We start from the raw sequence: 16,721 nt of genomic DNA, 5'->3' as shown, positions 1-16,721 counted from the left end.
CGCACGGCCCGCCCGTACAGCGCAGCGTGGGGAGAGGGCGTCTCGCGCCAGAACCCGCAGAGCAGCCGCACGGCCCGCCCGTACAGCGCAGCGTGGGGAGAGGGCGTCTCTCGAAAGAACCCGCAGAGCAGCCGCACGGCCCGCCCGTACAGCGCAGCGTGGGGAGAGGGCGTCTCGCGCCAGAACCCCCAGAGCAGCCGCACGGCCCGCCCGTAGAGCGCAGCGCGGGGAGAGGGCGTCTCGCGCCAGAACCCGCAGAGCAGCCGCACGGCCCGCCCGTACAGCGCAGCGTGGGGAGAGGGCGTCTCGTGCCAGAACCCTCAGAGCAGCCGCACGGCCCGCCCGTACAGCGCAGCGTGGGGAGAGGGCGTCTCGCGCCAGAACCCGCAGAGCAGCCGCACGGCCCGCCCGTACAGCGCAGCGTGGGGAGAGGGCGTCTCGCGCAAGAACCCGCAGAGCAGCCGCACGGCCCGCCCGTACAGCGCAGCGTGGGGAGAGGGCGTCTCGCGCAAGAACCCACAGAGCAGCCGCACGGCCCGCCCGTAGAGCGCAGCGTGGGGAGAGGGCGTCTCGCGCCAGAACCCGCAGAGCAGCCGCACGGCCCGCCCGTACAGCGCAGCGTGGGGAGAGGGCGTCTCGCGCAAGAACCCGCAGAGCAGCCGCACGGCCCGCCCGTACAGCACAGCGTGGGGAGAGGGCGTCTCGCGCAAGAACCCGCAGAGCAGCCGCACGGCCCGCCCGTACAGCGCAGCGCGGGGAGAGGGCGTCTCGCGCCAGAACCCGCAGAGCAGCCGCACGGCCCGCCCGTACAGCGCAGCGTGGGGAGAGGGCGTCTCGCGCCAGAACCCGCAGAGCAGCCGCACGGCCCGCCCGTACAGCGCAGCGTGGGGAGAGGGCGTCTCGCGCAAGAACCCGCAGAGCAGCCGCACGGCCCGCCCGTACAGCGCAGCGCGGGGAGAGGGCGTCTCGCGCCAGAACCCGCAGAGCAGCCGCGCGGCCCGCCCGTACAGCGCAGCGCGGGGAGAGGGCGTCTCGCGCCAGAACCCGCAGAGCAGCCGCGCGGCCCGCCCGTACAGCGCAGCGCGGGGAGAGGGCGTCTCGCGCAAGAACCCGCAGAGCAGCCGCACGGCCCGCCCGTACAGCGTAGCGTGGGGAGAGGGCGTCTCGCGCCAGAACCCGCAGAGCAGCCGCGCGGCCCGCCCGTACAGCGCAGCGTGGGGAGAGGGCGTCTCGCGCAAGAACCCGCAGAGCAGCCGCGCGGCCCGCCCGTACAGCGCAGCGTGGGGAGAGGGCGTCTCGCGCAAGAACCCGCAGAGCAGCCGCACGGCCCGTCCGTACAGCGCAGCGTGGGGAGAGGGCGTCTCGCGCAAGAACCCGCAGAGCAGCCGCACGGCCCGCCCGTACAGCGCAGCGTGGGGAGAGGGCGTCTCGCGCAAGAACCCGCAGAGCAGCCGCACGGCCCGCCCGTACAGCGCAGCGTGGGGAGAGGGCGTCTCGCGCCAGAACCCGCAGAGCAGCCGCACGGCCCGCCCGTACAGCGCAGCGTGGGGAGAGGGCGTCTCGCGCAAGAACCCGCAGAGCAGCCGCACGGCCCGCCCGTACAGCGCAGCGTGGGGAGAGGGCGTCTCGCGCCAGAACCCGCAGAGCAGCCGCGCGGCCCGCCCGTACAGCGTAGCGTGGGGAGAGGGCGTCTCGCGCCAGAACCCGCAGAGCAGCCGCACGGCCCGCCCGTACAGCGCAGCGTGGGGAGAGGGCGTCTCGCGCCAGAACCCACAGAGCAGCCGCACGGCCCGCCCGTACAGCGCAGCGTGGGGAGAGGGCGTCTCGCGCCAGAACCCGCAGAGCAGCCGCGCGGCCCGCCCGTACAGCGTAGCGTGGGGAGAGGGCGTCTCGCGCCAGAACCCGCAGAGCAGCCGCACGGCCCGCCCGTACAGCGCAGCGTGGGGAGAGGGCGTCTCGCGCCAGAACCCACAGAGCAGCCGCACGGCCCGCCCGTACAGCGCAGCGTGGGGAGAGGGCGTCTCGCGCAAGAACCCGCAGAGCAGCCGCACGGCCCGCCCGTACAGCGCAGCGTGGGGAGAGGGCGTCTCGCGCAAGAACCCGCAGAGCAGCCGCGCGGCCCGCCCGTACAGCGTAGCGTGGGGAGAGGGCGTCTCGCGCCAGAACCCCCAGAGCAGCCGCACGGCCCGCCCGTACAGCGCAGCGTGGGGAGAGGGCGTCTCGCGCCAGAACCCGCAGAGCAGCCGCACGGCCCGCCCGTACAGCGCAGCGTGGGGAGAGGGCGTCTCGCGCCAGAACCCGCAGAGCAGCCGCGCGGCCCGCCCGTACAGCGCAGCGTGGGGAGAGGGCGTCTCGCGCCAGAACCCGCAGAGCAGCCGCACGGCCCGCCCGTACAGCGCAGCGTGGGGAGAGGGCGTCTCGCGCAAGAACCCGCAGAGCAGCCGCACGGCCCGCCCGTACAGCGCAGCGTGGGGAGAGGGCGTCTCGCGCCAGAACCCGCAGAGCAGCCGCGCGGCCCGCCCGTACAGCGCAGCGTGGGGAGAGGGCGCCTCGCGCCAGAACCCCCAGAGCAGCCGCATGGCCCGCCCGTACAGCGCAGCGTGGGGAGAGGGCGTCTCGCGCAAGAGCTACGCTTTTTTCTAACAGGTGTCAGCCCTCTAGCGCAGGAGGGCAAAGCACAGCTCGCACGTGGCAGTGTGGACATTTTCTTGTGCAAGAAGCCTCCAGTGTAGACATTGCCGGAGAGAAGAAGAGGGAGTTTGGGGCTGGAAAATGATGGAGACAGCCTGGGGAGGGGGCTTGAAGGCTAGGGCCTCAGGCAAGGCCGGACGGAGGCATGGGCGAGCCGGGCAGCTGCCCAGGGCGCCAACCAATGGGGGCACCTGATGGCAGCTGTAAGGGGCACGCGGCGTCCCTTACAGCTGCCATTAGGTGCCATGCGCCCGGCTCCCACAGCGCCGGCCCCGCCCGCCTCCCCACGGTGCCAGCCAGCAGCGCCCTTCCCCCCCATGGCCGTGGGGCCATACACAGCCTGGCGCGTGCACCAGCAGCGACAGCCGGGCCGGACTGGGCTGCGCTTGCGCTGTATGCTCTAGGGGTGGGCCCCGGGCTGCACGCCAGCAGCTGTAGCTGGGCCACACATGCGCCATGCACCCGGGGGCAGTGCCGTGCGCCTGTACCGAGGGCACCAGAATACCTCGGGCCAGCCCTGGCCTCAGGTACCCGGCCTTAAGGTGTCTGGGGCATCCTACCCCTCCTGTTGCCACATCACGTCTGTGCTGGGCTGTATATTGGAAAATCAATACACCCCTCTCTGCTCTGCTGGCTGGGGGAGACTGTTCTGGCTGCTCTGGGGGTGCAGGATCGGGGACCCCCGACTCACCTTCACATGGGGCTGTGGGGTGGGCGCTTCCCTGGCAGGGAGGGGGCACAGAGCATCATTTTTCTGATTCCCCGTGAGGGGCATCTGCTCCCCTGTGGCTAAGCCAGGCCCCCGTGCCCAGGGCTCTCCAGGCCTATGGCTCCCTGTGCCCAGGGCTCTCCGGTCCTAGGGCCCCCCCGTGTCCAGGGCTCTCCGGTCCTAGGGCCCCGCCAGGCTGGGCTGTGCGTGGCTGTGCCAGGGGAGCCGTGGCCCCATAGCCCTGCCCGCTCAGCGCTCTGCTCACCCCGTTCCCCACTCAGGTTTGAGAAGATGATCAGTAGCCTGTACCTGGGCGAGATCGTCCGGCTCGCTGTGGTGGATCTGGCCTCTCAGGGCGGGCTCTTCCGCGGGCGCACGACCCCTTGTCTCCTGACGCCCGGCTCAATCCCCACCCAGCACGTTCAGGAGATCACCGAGTAAGTGGGGCCCGTCCCAGCCCCTGCAGCAGCCGGGGAGTCCTGGCGGGGTTCACCAGCACCCCCGATGCCAGGTGTGCCTGCCCCGCGCCCAGACCCTGGCAGCCAGCAGCCGCTGTGCCCCACAATCTCATGGCCCTTGAGGCCGAGTGAGGCATGAGCCCCCTTTGCAGTGGAAAGCAAGTGCCCCCAGCCGTGGGCCTCAATGGCAGAGCTGTGCCCCGTGCCCTCCCTGCACCCCCTCTGTGCACTACAAGGGTGCCAGTCCTGGATAAGGATGGAAGGGTCCTCTGTGCCCTCCCCATACGCGGGGGTGCCAGGCCTGCGCTGCTGCCGGGGGGTCGCTGCTGCCGGGGGTTCGCTGCTGCCGGGGGGTCGCTGCTGCCGGGGGGTCGCTGCTGTCGGGGTGCCAGGCCTGCGCTGCTGCCGGGGGGTCGCTGCTGCCGGGGGTTCGCTGCTGCCGGGGGGGTTGCTGCTGCCGGGGGGTCGCTGCTGCCGGGGTGCCAGGCCCGCGCTGCTGATGGGCTGTTTCTGTGCCTCCTTCGCAGCGAGCAGGTGGGACTGTCCGTGGCGCAGCAGGTGCTGCAGGAGCTGGGGCTGGAGGCGAGTGACCAGGACTGCGTCATTGTGCAGCAGGTGTGCAGTGCTGTCTGCTCCCGCGCCGCCGGCCTCTGTGCCGCCGGCCTGGCCGCCATCCTCAGCCACATGCGCCGGAGCCGGGAGCTGCCCAGGCTGAAGACCAGCGTGGCCGTGGATGGAGACGTGTTCTGGGGCAGTGCCAAGTAAGGGCGCCCGGGACGGTGCCAGGGACCGTGGGGCCTGCTCCCTGTGTGCCAGCTGCCCCTCCAGGGGGCTGTGGGGACTGGGGTGGGGCTGGCACTGTTGGCCCCAAGGCAACAGGAGGGAGCTTTGGTTCAGCACCCCCCGGGGGCCACGCTTCAGCAGGCTCCACCGCAGCACCTTGGCGTTGGTCCCTTTCATCTGGTGCAGCCAGGTCGGGGGCAGGGGTCGGTCACACCGTGAAACGCCGGCCAGACAGGAACGGCTGCAGCTTTTGCAGGGCCCACACCATGGCCAGGCACTCCCTCTCTACGGTCGCGTAGCTCCGCTCCCGGGGCAGCAGCTTCCTGCTCAGGTACACGATGGGGTGACGTTCCCCCTTCTCGTCCGCCTGCCTCAGCACCGCCCCCAGCCCAGTGTCCGAGGCGTCCGTAAACATGATAAAGGGCTTGTCGAAGTCTGGGTTTACCAGCACTGGGGCCTTGGCCAGGGCTCCCTTCAGTGCACAGAGAGCCCTCTGGCACTGCTCCGTCCAGACCACCCTGTCGGGCCTCCCCTTCCTGCACAGCTCTGTGATTGGGGCAGCGATGGAGCTGAAGTTGGGCACAAACCTCCGGTAGTACCCCGCCATCCCAATGAAAGCCTGGACCTGCTTCTTGGTCTGGGGCACAGGCCAGTCCCGGATGGCCTCCACTTTGGCCGGCTCTGGCTTCAAGCAGCCACTCCCCACCTTATGGCCCAGGTAGGACACCTCGGCCATTCCAACCTTGCACTTCCCAGCCTTTACGGTCAACCCGGCCTCCCTCAGCCGATCCAGTACCTGGCTGACCTGGGCCACGTGGTCCTCCCAGGACTGGCTGAAGACGCAGATGTCATCGATGTACGCTAGGGCACAGTTCTCCATTCCCTGCAGCAGCTGGTCCACCAGGTGCTGGAAGGTGGCCGGCGCCCCTTTGAGGCCGAAGGGCAGGACCAGGAACTCATAGAGCCCCAGTGGCGTGATGAAAGCCGACTTCAGTCTGGCCTCCTGGTCTAGCGGCACCTGCCAGTAGCCCTTGGTGAGGTCCAGGGTGGTGAGGTAGCGAGCTCCCCCCAGCTTGTCCAGGAGCTCGTCAGGCCTTGGCATCGGGCAGGCGTTGGACACCGTGATGGCGTTGAGCTTCCGGTAGTCCCCCCAGAAGCGGATCGACCCGTCCTTCTTGGGGACCAGCACCACAGGTGAGGCCCAGGAACTGGAGGACGGCTGGATCACCCCCAGGGCCAACATGTCCTGGACTTCTCTCTCCAGGTCCTGGGCTGTCTTCCCCGTGACTCTGAATGGGGAGCAGCACACTGGGGGGTGAGTGCCTGTCTGCACCCGGTGGACAGCCAGGCTGGTGAGACCAGGCTTGTCGGAGAACAGCTGCTGGCGGGAGCGCAGCACCTCTCGGATCTCGGCCTGCTGGGCCGGGGTGAGCTGGTCCGAGAGGGAAATTGACTCCAGTGAAGAGTCCTCTCTGGTCCCAGGGAACAGGCCCACCAGGGGATCCTCCCCCTGCTCCTCCCAGGGCTTACACACGGCCAGCACCAAGTTCTCCCTGCCCCAGTACGGCTTCATCATGTTAACATGATATACCCGCTGGCCGCGCATCCGGCCCGTCAGCTCCACCACGTAGTCACCTCGTTCAGCTGCTTAACCACCTTGAAGGGGCCGTCCCAGGCGGCTTGCAGCTTGTTCTTCCACACGGGGATCAGGACCATCACCTGGTCCCCGGTAGCGTAGGCGCGGGCCCGGGCATTGCGGTCATACCAGACCTTCTGCTTCCTCTGGGCCCTGCTCAGGTTCTCTCTGGCCAGGACCATGAGCTCGGCAAGTCTTTCCCGGAACGTCAGGACGTATTCCACGACCGGCTCACTCTCCGGGGAGACCTTCCCCTCCCACTCGTCTTTCAATAAGTCCAGGGGGCCCCTCACTCACCTCCCATATAACAGCTCGAACGGCGAGAACCCCGTGGACTCCTGGGGCACTTCCCTGTACGCAAACAGCAGGTGGGGTAGGTACTTGTCCCAGTCCTGCGGGTGTTTGTGCATAAAGGTCCGTAGCATCTGCTTCAGAGTCCCATTGAACCTCTCCACCAATCCGTTGGGCTGGGGGTGATAAGCCGAGGCCCAGGTGTGCTGGACCCCACTCTTCTCCCACAAGCACCTGAGCAGGGCCGACATGAAGTTGGATCCCTGGTCCGTGAGAACCTCCTGGGGAAACCCCACCCTGCTGAAAATGGTCAGCAGTGCGTCTGCCACCGTGTCTGCCTCGATAGAGGGCAGGGCCACGGCCTCGGGGTAGCGGGTGGCAAAGTCCACCACCACCAGGATGTATTTCTTCCCTGTCCGGGTCGCTCTGTTGAAGGGCCCCACAATATCCATTGCCACCTTCTGGAAAGGCTCCTCTATGATGGGCAGGGGTCTCAATGCAGCTTTCCTCCTGTCTTGGGCCTTCCCCACTCGTTGGCAGGAGTCGCAGGACCGGCAGTACCGCTGGACAGCTGCAAACATCCCCGGCCAGTAGAAGTTTTGGAGCAGCCTCAGCCGCGTGCGCCGGATCCCCTGGTGTCCCGAGAACGGGATGTCATGGGCCAGGTGTAGCAGCTTGCGGCGATACCTTTGGGGAACCACCAGCTGCTGCTGGAGCCCCCACTTGCCTACCGTCCCGGGGGAAAGCCATTCCCGGTACAGAAATCCCCTTTCCCACCTGAACTTCTCCTGGCAATCTCCTCCTGGGGTTGAGCTGCACCCAGGTCAGCCCGGTCCCTCAGGGCCTGCAGGGAGGGATCCGCCTGCACCTCAGCCTGGAATTCAGCGGCTGGGGCTGGGACAGGGCCGTGGTTCCCCCCACTGCCTAAGTCCAACTCTAGGTCTGCTGGGACGGGGCCCTGGGCCCCCTGTTGGGGAACCTCCTCGAGTTCCGGGCCGCCAGCCCCTCGCGTGCTCTGGCTACGGGTGGTGACCAGCGTCCCGTGGGGTCCATCTGGCCACTCCTCTAGGTCACTCCCCATCAGCACCTCGGTGGGCAAGCGTGGGTGCACCCCCACTTCCTTGGGGCCCTCCTTGGCCTCCCATTTCAGATGCACCCTGGCTACGGGCACCTTAAAGGGGGTGCCGTCTATGCCCCTCAGTGTCAGCTGAGTGTCGGGTAGCATACGGTCTGGGGCCACTATGTCGGGCCGGGCCAGCGTCACCTCCGCCCCCGTGTCCCAGAAACCCGTCACCTTCCTCCCATCCACCTCCAGGGGTACGAGGCAGTCCCTTCGCAGGGGCCACCCTGCCCCCACCCGGTGCACGGAGAAATCCACCTTCCGAGGGTCAGACCTCCCAGAGGAGGTGCACTGAGCATCCTTCCCCCCACCTTGAGGTGAGGTTTGCCTGCCAGCCCCTGCCTCTGGGGCAGCCGGCCCTTCCTCCCGCCCCAGCCAGTTAACCCTGGAACGTCCCAGGTCATGCGACCTGTTCTTGCATCTGGTGCATTGAGCCCTCTTGTGGCCTCGTTGCCCACAGCGATGGCAAGTTAGGTTCTGTGGGCGACGGGTCGGCTCTGCCCGGGTCCTGGCTGGTTTTCTGGGGTATCGGTGACTGGTCCTGGTCCCTGGGTCTCGCCTCGGAGGTGTCTCTCTCCGTTGCTCAGCCGAGACCCGGTCTCTGCGCGGTTCCCTTTCTCTCCGGGACTCCCGTTCACACCCGGACCAGCTCTCCGTGAACTCATCCGCCAGCCTCCCAGCCTCCTGGGGGTTCTCTGGTCTCCGGTCCTTGAGCCACAGCCTCAGTTTGGGTGGGCACGCTCCATAGAACTGCTCCATCATGACCAGCTTGAGCAGCTCCTCTGCTGTCTGGGCTCCGACTCCAGACACCCACTTGCGGCAGTATTGCGCCAGGCGGGAGGCCAGGTCCACATAGGTCTCCCGTGGCTCCTTCTGTACCCCCCGGAACTTCTTCCTGTACATCTCGGGGATCAGCCCGAACTTGTGCAGCAGGGCCTCCTTGACTCGGTTGTAATCCCCTGGCTGTAGGTCCTCCAGCTGAATGAGCACTCCGGCCGCCTCCTGGTTCAGTGCGGGGATGAGCTCCTGCAGCCAGTCAGCTGGGGGGACCCGTTGCAGTCCACAGGCCCTCTCAAAGGAGCTGAGGAACCCGTCTATGTCGCCCATGTCCTTCAATTGGGCCACCACGAGCCTCTCCAAGCGTCTGGCAGCCCCGGGACCCTGGGGCCCATCCACATTCAGCGCAGCCGGGGCCCCGCCGGGTCTCCGCTCTGCCATGGCCAACTCATGCTGTCGCTGCCTCTCTCGGTCCTGGCGGTCCCTTTCTCGATCTTGGCGCTCCTTCTCTCGGTCCTGGTGGTCCCTCTCTCGGTCCTCTGCTTCCAATTCCTTTATCCGAAGCTGGATCTCCAGCCGCCGTAGCTCCACTGGGCTGGCCCCTGCCCTAGATGGGCTACGGCTTGCAGGCCTCCGGGGGGAAGCTGTCTCATCTCTGCGGCAGGCTCCAGTGCTCCGCCTCCTCTCATAGCCTGACACGCTCTCAGAAGGGGTCTGGCTGCTTCCCCTGGGGACAAGATCCTGGCCCTGTGGCTGGTCATTCTCTTCCAGCTGGGCAATCAGCTGGGCCTTGGTTGCTTTCCGCACAGGCAAGCCCCTCTCTCTGCACAGCCCCACCAGCTCTGCCTTCAAGAGTCGGGCGTAGGCCATCTGCCCGCTGGTCCCCTTGGTGCAGACTCACCAGTCTAGGGCTGCAGCGCCCCACGATTCCCAGGAACCGCTTCGCTCTGTCTCCAGCACGCCTGGCTCCAGGGCTCTTGCTTCTACTGCGCCTTGTCGCTCGCCGCTGGAGGCTTCATCCACGGGGTGCAGTGCATCCCACCCCTGACACCAGTGTGACGGTGCGTTGGGGGTCCCCCGTCTCCTGCACCCCGAAATGGCACCAACAGACTCCACCAGCCAGTAGAATGGAGGTAGTTTATTGCTTCTCCAGGATACAGCACAGCACAGATGTAATCTGGTTCCAGGAACTGGGGCTAAGAGGCCTCAGTGCTCCCCTTGAGATAGGGGAGTCCCAGCCCCCTCCCCAGCTCCTTCTCCCCTGCTTTCCAGCCAGGAACTAACTACCACTCCTCCAGCCCTGCCCCCAGCCAGGGCAGCATCCACCTTCCTCTTTTTCTCCCCATGGGGGGTGGCTGGTCAGACCAGTTTGGAGCCCCCTTTGCATAATGACTCCCCCCTTCCCTGCTGGGTCTTGCTACAGACAGCAGAGGTCGCCCACAGCCCTAGAAAATTACCCCCACTACGTCACAGGGGGGCCCTCTAGTGCGACGCCCCTTCTTGGGGGGGGCCTCCAGTTCCACACCCCTCCTCCTCCTGTGACCGCACCTCCCTGAGCCCCTAGGCCAACTGGCTCTGCCCTGGGCCCCCTTGGGGAGTCCCCTTGTTCTGGGCCCCAGCCCCAGGGGCAACAGAGCAGCCCTGTGCTCCCAGCCAGTACCTCTGGGGGGGGGGTTATTGAGACCCCTCGGGCCTATTGGCCTGCCCTCCCCCAGGCCAGCACGTGAGTCTTGCCTGCAGCCCCCTTCTTCCCCCAGCAGCCCTGCCTGGCCTGTGTCTGTTGGCCAGGTAGTGGGGTCACCTGGGCCCCTCCCCTGTCCCCCGGCTGGGACCCGCTGGGCCGGGCACCGGGGTCCCTCCCCACAGCCCATTGGCCTCCCCCGGCCACACCCGTCCGTGCCTCCGAGCTGGGTCGCCGGGCACCAGGGCGCCAGGTCTGTGCTGCACCCGTTACACCAGTACCCCCCGGGACACTGAGAGCCCCCCCCGCCCCGCTGGCAGCCCCCACACCCCCTCTTGGTCACCGGCCCTGCCAGCCTCTCCCGCCGCTTGCCAGGTTCCTCCGGATGCTGGAGCAGTGGCTGCGCCAGCTGGCCCCCGAGTGCGAGGTCTCCTGGGTGCGCTCGAGGGACGGCCGTGGCAGGGGGATCGCCATGGTGGCTGCCGTGGCATCGAGGCTGCCAGTCCAGCACCAACGGGTGAACGAAATCCTGGCCCCGCTGCGGCTCCTGCCCGAGGCCCTGGGGACGGTGCAGGGTCTGCTGAGGCGGGAGATGGAGCTGGGGCTGAAGGAGACGCAGGCGAGGCCCTCGGTCCGCATGCTGCCAACCTACGTCCGGGCCACGCCCGACGGCTCAGGTGAGGGGGGGCCCTAGAGGGATGGGCTGGGTGTGAAGGGGGGGCCCTAGAGGGATGGGCTGGGTGTGAAGGGGGGGCCCTAGAGGGATGGGCAGGACTGGGTGTGAGGGGGGGCCCTAGAGGGGGCAGACAGGGCTGGGTGTGAAGGGGGCCCCTAGAGGGATGGGCTGGGTGTGAGGGGGGGCCCTAGAGGGGACAGACAGGGCTGGGTGTGAGGGGGGGCCCTAGAGGGGACAGACAGGGCTGGGTGTGAAGGGGGGCCCCTAGAGGGAAGGGCTGGGTGTGAGGGGGGCCCTAGAGGGATGGGCTGGGTGTGAAGGGGGGCCCTAGAGGGGGCAGACAGGGCTGGGTGTGAAGGGGGGGCCCTGGAGCACTGGGCCGGCTGCCTGGCGTGGGGAGCTGGTGCCACGGCCCAGTCCGGAGCCCGGCTCTGACCCGCCCTCCCCCCCCGGTGCCCTTTGCAGAGAGAGGCGACTTCTTGGCTCTGGACCTGGGCGGCACCAACTTCCGGGTGCTGCTGGTGCAGGTGGGCGGCGGGGAGCAGGGGGGCGTGCGGATCGTCAGCGAGGTGTACTCCATCCCCACGCAGGTGGCCCAGGGCCCAGGCAGCCAGGTACTGCGGGCACGTGGGTTCTGGGGGCCGGGGGGCAGCGCGGGGGCTGGAAAAGCTGCCCCTTGGGCTGGGCCTGGCTTGGGGCTGAGCCCTGGGCCCCCAGGTGGGGGGCAGGGCCCCGGGCAGGGGCAGCCCTCGCTGACTCCCCTCCCCCGCTCAATCTCTGCAGCTCTTTGACCACATTGTCGAGTGCATCGCGGACTTCCAGGCCAAGCAGGGCCTGGTGGGGCGGACGCTGCCCCTGGGGTTCACCTTCTCCTTCCCCTGCCAGCAGACCGGCCTGGACCAGGTGAGCCCCTCCCCGGGCGGCAGGGCAGGGGGCACGGGGCAGCCGGTTGACGCTGGACTCTGACCCCCCAGGGCATCCTGCTGAGCTGGACCAAGGGCTTCAAGGCCTCGGGCTGCGAGGGGCAGGACGTGGTGAAGCTGCTCCGGGAGGCCGTGGCGCGCAAACATGTACGGCGGGGCCTGGGCAAGGGGCGTGGTGTGCCGGGGGGGGTGCCACCGTGGTGTGCCGGGGGGGGTGCCACCGTGGTGTGCCGGGGGGGTGTGCCACCGTGGTGTGCCGGGGGGGGTGTGTGCCACCGTGGTGTGCCGGGGGGGGGTGTGCCACCGTGGTGTGCCGGAGGGGGATGTGTGCCACTGTGGTGTGCCGGGGGGGGATGTGTGCCACCGTGGTGTGCCGGGGGGGGCGTGTGCCATGGTGGTGTGCCGGGGGGGGGTGTGTGCCACCGTGGTGTGCCGGGGGGGGGCGTGTGCCACCGTGGTGTGCCGGGGGGGGTGTGTGAAGGGGGGGTCTTGCCAGGCAGGGCCTCGTGCTTGGGAGGGATGTCATGCTGGGGGGGCCTCGTGCCTGGGGGGGCCTCGTGCCTGGGGGGGGATGTCATGCCGGGGGGGGATGTCGTGCCAGGGGGGGCATGTGAACGGGGGGGTCTTGCCAGGCAGGGCCTCGTGCCGGGGGGGATGTCATGCCAGGGGGGGATGTCATGCCGGGGGGGCCTCGTGCCCGGGGGGCCTCGTGCCGGTGGGGGGGGGCATCACGCCAGGAGGAGGTCTGACCAGGAAGAGCCTCGTGCCGGGAGCAGCAGCCATGAGGAGCAGGCCCTGGCCACAGGGCGCCCTGGCCGTGCTCACCCCGGGCAGCTGCGGGTGCAGGCATCTCCCTCCTGGAGGCAGCAGCGGGAGGGGCCGGGAGGGGCAGCGTGCCAGGGCACCGTTGCCGCGGTGACGGGGAACAGCGTTGCCTAGTAACGGGTCTCATTCTTCCCAGCACTTTGAGCTGGATGTGGTTGCCATAGTGAACGACACCGTGGGAACCATGATGTCGTGTGGCTACGACGACCCCAGCTGTGAGGTCGGGCTCATCGTGGGTAAGGGGCGACCCCCCCCCCGGGAGTGGGCGGCGCCCACATGGAAAGCCCCTCCCCCAGCCCAGCGGAAGGGGCTACTAGACCCAGGCCCAACGGATTTGGGGGACAAACGCTGAGGAAAGGGTCGGGGTGTGTCGCTCAGAGGTTCAAACGGGGGGCTCGGGACGGGGCACCGGGCAGAGGACCCCGGGCGGGAGCAGGAGCGTGTGCAGCTGGGCCCTAGGCGCGCGTCGGAAGCAGACTGGGGCTGCAGGGGTGGGGAAGCTGGGGGGGGCCCGCGGAACAGGGGCCCCATAACTAGGGCCGGAGGGCTTGCTGTGGGGGGGGGGGACCCATCTCGCAGGGCTGTCTGCAGGAAGTCGAGAGCAGGCTGCGCCAAGGCCGCCTTCACCTCCCGGGGTAGGCGCAGAGGGTTTGGGGTGCGATCCCAGGCCGGTGCCCCTGAGCCCCTGGCCCTGTTGGGACCCCCCCCCCCAGTGCTGGCCCTTGGCCTTGCCCCACTCGGGGGGCTGCGCTGCTGGGCCCTGCCAGGCTGACGGGGGGGGGGCCGCACTGACGCCCCGTCCCCCCTCAGGCACAGACACCAACGCCTGCTACATGGAGGAGCTGCGGAACGTGGGCGCCCTGGCGGGGGAGGAGGAGGGGCGGATGTGCATCAACATGGAGTGGGGGGCGTTCGGCGACAACGGCTGCCTGGACGCCTTCTTCACCCCCTTCGACGCACAGGTGGACGCGGCCTCGCTGAACCCCGGCAAGCAGAGGTGGGTACTGGGGGAGCGGGACGAAGCAGGAGCAATGCAGGGCCGGCAGGGGCTGGATGGGCTGGGGGGGCAGGGCAGGATGGGGTTGGGGGGGCAGGGCTGGCCGTGTCCGGATGTGGGGGGCGGGAGGCCAGGCTGAATGGGGATGGGGGATCAGGAGCCAGGCCGGGCAGGGCTGGATGGGGAAGGAGGGGGCAGGGGGGCTGGGCTGGCCGTGTCCGGATGGGGGTGGGGGGGGACAGGCTGGCCGCACCCTGTGGCTGTGCTGAGGCCGGTGGGTCTCTGCTGCCGGGGCAGGTTCGAGAAGCTCATCAGCGGCATGTATCTGGGTGAGATCGTCCGGCGCGTCCTGCTGAAGCTCACGGCCGAGGGCCTCCTGTTCCGGGGCCGCCCCTCCCCCAAGCTCCAGACCCCCGACATCTTCCAGACCAAGTTCCTGTCGTCCATCGAGAGGTGAGAGCAGGCAGTGTGGAGGGGAGGCGGGAGGGAGGTGTGGAGGGGGGGCATGGGGAGAGGCGGGGGGCATGGGGGGGAGGTGTGGAGGGGAGGCGTGGGGGAGCTGTGGAGGGGGAGCGTGGGGGGAAGCAGGGGGGGGAGGGGAGGCGGGGGGGGAGCTGTGGGGCGCAGGGCGGGGCCGCACTGACCGTGCCCTGGTGCCCACAGCGACGGCCTGGCCCTGCGGCAGGTGTGCGCCATCCTGGAGGCGCTGGGGCTGCACGTCACCTGCGAGGACAGCCTGCTGGTGCGGGAGGTGTGCCAGGTGGTGGCCCGGCGGGCGGCCCAGCTGTGCGGGGCGGGCGTGGCCGCCGTGGTGGAGAAGATCCGGGAGAACCGGGGCCTGGAGCAGCTGGCGGTGACGGTGGGCGTGGACGGGACGCTCTACAAGCTGCACCCCCAGTGAGTGGGGGGATGGGCCCTGCCGGCACACGGGGCAGCACCCCAGGGCTGTGCCCGGAGACGGGTGCAGAGCAGCTGCCTGTCCCTGCACAGGGAATGGCCCAGGCTGGGCGAGCTGCAGCAAGTGCACCAGCGCTGAGAACCGCAAGGCCTGGTCACGGGGCCCAGCAGGCAGAGAGAGGGGCAAGGGCCAGCTGGCGGCAAGGGAGGTGGGGGACAGGGCTCAGGGCAGGGCTGGTGGCAAGGAGGGTGAGGGGCAAGGCCTGGCTGGCGGCAAGAGGGGTGAGGAGCAGGGCTCGGAGGGGGGCAGGACACTCGGCCTCACTCTGCCCCCCTCTCTGCAGCTTTGCGCAGCAGGTCCAGGCGACGGTGAAGTGCCTGGCCCCGCGCTGCCACGTCACCTTCCTGCAGTCGGAGGACGGCTCTGGCAAGGGCGCTGCACTCATCGCGGCCGTGGCCTGTCGTGTGGGCCGCCGCCAGCGCTGAGCCCGGCCGTGGCCTGTCGTGTGGGCTGCCACCAGCGCTGATCCCGGCCGTGGCCTGTCGTGTGGGCCGCCGCCAGCGCTGAGCCCGGCCGTGGCCTGTCGTGTGGCCCGCCGCCAGCGCTGAGCCCGGCCGTGGCCTGTCGTGGGGGCCGCCACCAGCGCTGAGCCCAGCCGTGGCCTGTCGTGTGGCCCGCCGCCAGCGCTGAGCCCAGCCGTGGCCTGTCGTGTGGCCCGCCGCCAGCGCTGATCCCGGCCGTGGCCTGTCGTGGGGGCCGCCGCCAGCGCTGAGCCCGGCCGTGGCCTGTCGTGTGGCCCGCCGCCAGCGCTGATCCCGGCCGTGGCCTGTCGTGGGGGCCACCGCCAGCGCTGATCCCGGCCGTGGCCTGTCGTGTGGGCTGCCACCAGCGCTGATCCCGGCCGTGGCCTGTCGTGGGGGCCGCCGCCAGCGCTGATCCCGGCCGTGGCCTGTCGTGGGGGCCGCCACCAGCGCTGAGCCCGGCCGTGGCCTGTCGTGTGGCCCGCCGCCAGCGCTGATCCCGGCCGTGGCCTGTCGTGGGGGCCGCCGCCAGCGCTGAGCCCGGCCGTGGCCTGTCGTGGGGGCCGCCACCAGCGCTGAGCCCGGCCGTGGCCTGTCGTGTGGCCCGCCGCCAGCGCTGAGCCCAGCCGTGGCCTGTCGTGTGGCCCGCCGCCAGCGCTGAGCCCGGCCACCTGTGTTGCTCTGTCAAGTGCTCCCCAACCGTTTGTTGCTTTGAAGTCCAGCTGGTCCGGGCAGGGGGTGCAGCATAAACCAGCGTTTTGCACAAGCAGCAGAGCGGCGCCTCCTGCAGCCCAGCACTGGACACGACCGGGCCCCATCTGGGGAGCAGCTGGCGGCCCTGGTACCGTCTCCCGTCTGCAGCCAGCGCTGCCCTTCCTCGGGCCGTGTCCCCCCGGTGGGTGGGAACACCCCGCCCTGGGGCCGCGCCTGGCATGTGCACGGCGCGAGCCCGGAGCCCAGCTAGCAATATAGATCCAATTTATTTACACGGTGCCCGCTAGCCCCCTGCCCCGCGGTGCCTGCTATGTACATAAGGCCAAGTGTAAATACGCGAATGCACTTGAATACAGAGTTAAAAACCGGTCTTTACACAACATGGGACAGGGCCTGGCCCGGCCGGCCCCACACGGTTACAGCACACACGACGCACAACGCCCCTGCGCACACAGCGCGGGCGGGGCTGCAGCCACACGGCCCCGCCCCAGGGCCCCCGCCACGGCCGCCTCTTTGGCTCCAAGACGCCCCCGGGGGCCACCTGGCTCTGGGCTCAGGCAGCCCCTCGCCAGGCCGGGGGCAGCAGGGGGCCCAGCCCCCACACTCACTGTCCGTGCCAGCACTGGGGAGCCTGGGCCCGCCCAGAGGTGGGAGCTGCAGTGGGGGGCAGCCAGGTCCTGCCCCTGTGCGGGCGGCGGGCGCCAGAGACACGAGCGGGGCAGCCGGGGCAGGAGCCCAGCAGGGGGCCGTGGGGACGGAGCTGCCGCTCTGGGGCTGCCACGGGGCCTATGCCCCCTGCCCCGCCGGCCCAGCCCTGCCCTCTGCTGCCCACGCTCGCCGGGGTGGCCCGGCCCCTCAGCACTCGGCCTCCGAGACGGCGAAGAGGGCGCTGTCCTGCTTGCCCACCTCGGCCACGGCGGCCGCCAGCTGCAGGAGGTTCCCGCTGGGGAAGTGGCGTGCCTCCCACAGGTTCAGGATCATGGCCGTGGGGCTGGCCTTCGAGGCATAGAAGCTGACATGG

General features: G+C 69.5%; 2 protein-coding genes across 5 annotated transcripts in view; one reads left to right on the top strand and one right to left on the bottom strand.

The window, feature by feature from the left end:
* The window catches only part of HK3 (hexokinase 3), a 27,773-nt gene extending 11,706 nt beyond the window's left edge, over window positions 1–16,067 (top strand). The window contains exons 7-17 of the mRNA XM_075900722.1: window positions 3,682–3,837; window positions 4,386–4,619; window positions 10,522–10,823; window positions 11,288–11,436; window positions 11,606–11,725; window positions 11,797–11,892; window positions 12,707–12,806; window positions 13,381–13,567; window positions 13,865–14,020; window positions 14,231–14,464; window positions 14,809–16,067. Of these exons, the coding sequence (XP_075756837.1) occupies window positions 3,682–3,837; window positions 4,386–4,619; window positions 10,522–10,823; window positions 11,288–11,436; window positions 11,606–11,725; window positions 11,797–11,892; window positions 12,707–12,806; window positions 13,381–13,567; window positions 13,865–14,020; window positions 14,231–14,464; window positions 14,809–14,950 (1,876 nt within the window). The 3' untranslated portion in view covers window positions 14,951–16,067. The remainder of the gene's footprint in view (window positions 1–3,681; window positions 3,838–4,385; window positions 4,620–10,521; window positions 10,824–11,287; window positions 11,437–11,605; window positions 11,726–11,796; window positions 11,893–12,706; window positions 12,807–13,380; window positions 13,568–13,864; window positions 14,021–14,230; window positions 14,465–14,808) is intronic.
* The window catches only part of UNC5A (unc-5 netrin receptor A), a 47,637-nt gene continuing 46,863 nt past the window's right edge, over window positions 15,948–16,721 (bottom strand). For all 4 annotated transcript variants that reach the window (XM_075900718.1, XM_075900717.1, XM_075900719.1 and 1 more), the window contains one exon: window positions 15,948–16,721. In XM_075900718.1, coding sequence (XP_075756833.1) covers window positions 16,556–16,721 — 166 coding nt within the window. In that variant the 3' untranslated portion in view covers window positions 15,948–16,555.

The sequence above is a fragment of the Pelodiscus sinensis genome, chromosome 17 (assembly GCF_049634645.1).
Source record: "Pelodiscus sinensis isolate JC-2024 chromosome 17, ASM4963464v1, whole genome shotgun sequence".
NCBI classification, from domain to species: Eukaryota; Metazoa; Chordata; order Testudines; family Trionychidae; genus Pelodiscus; species Pelodiscus sinensis.
Note: the sequence above shows the minus strand (reverse complement) of the source record. Positions and strands in the feature narration are given on the sequence as shown.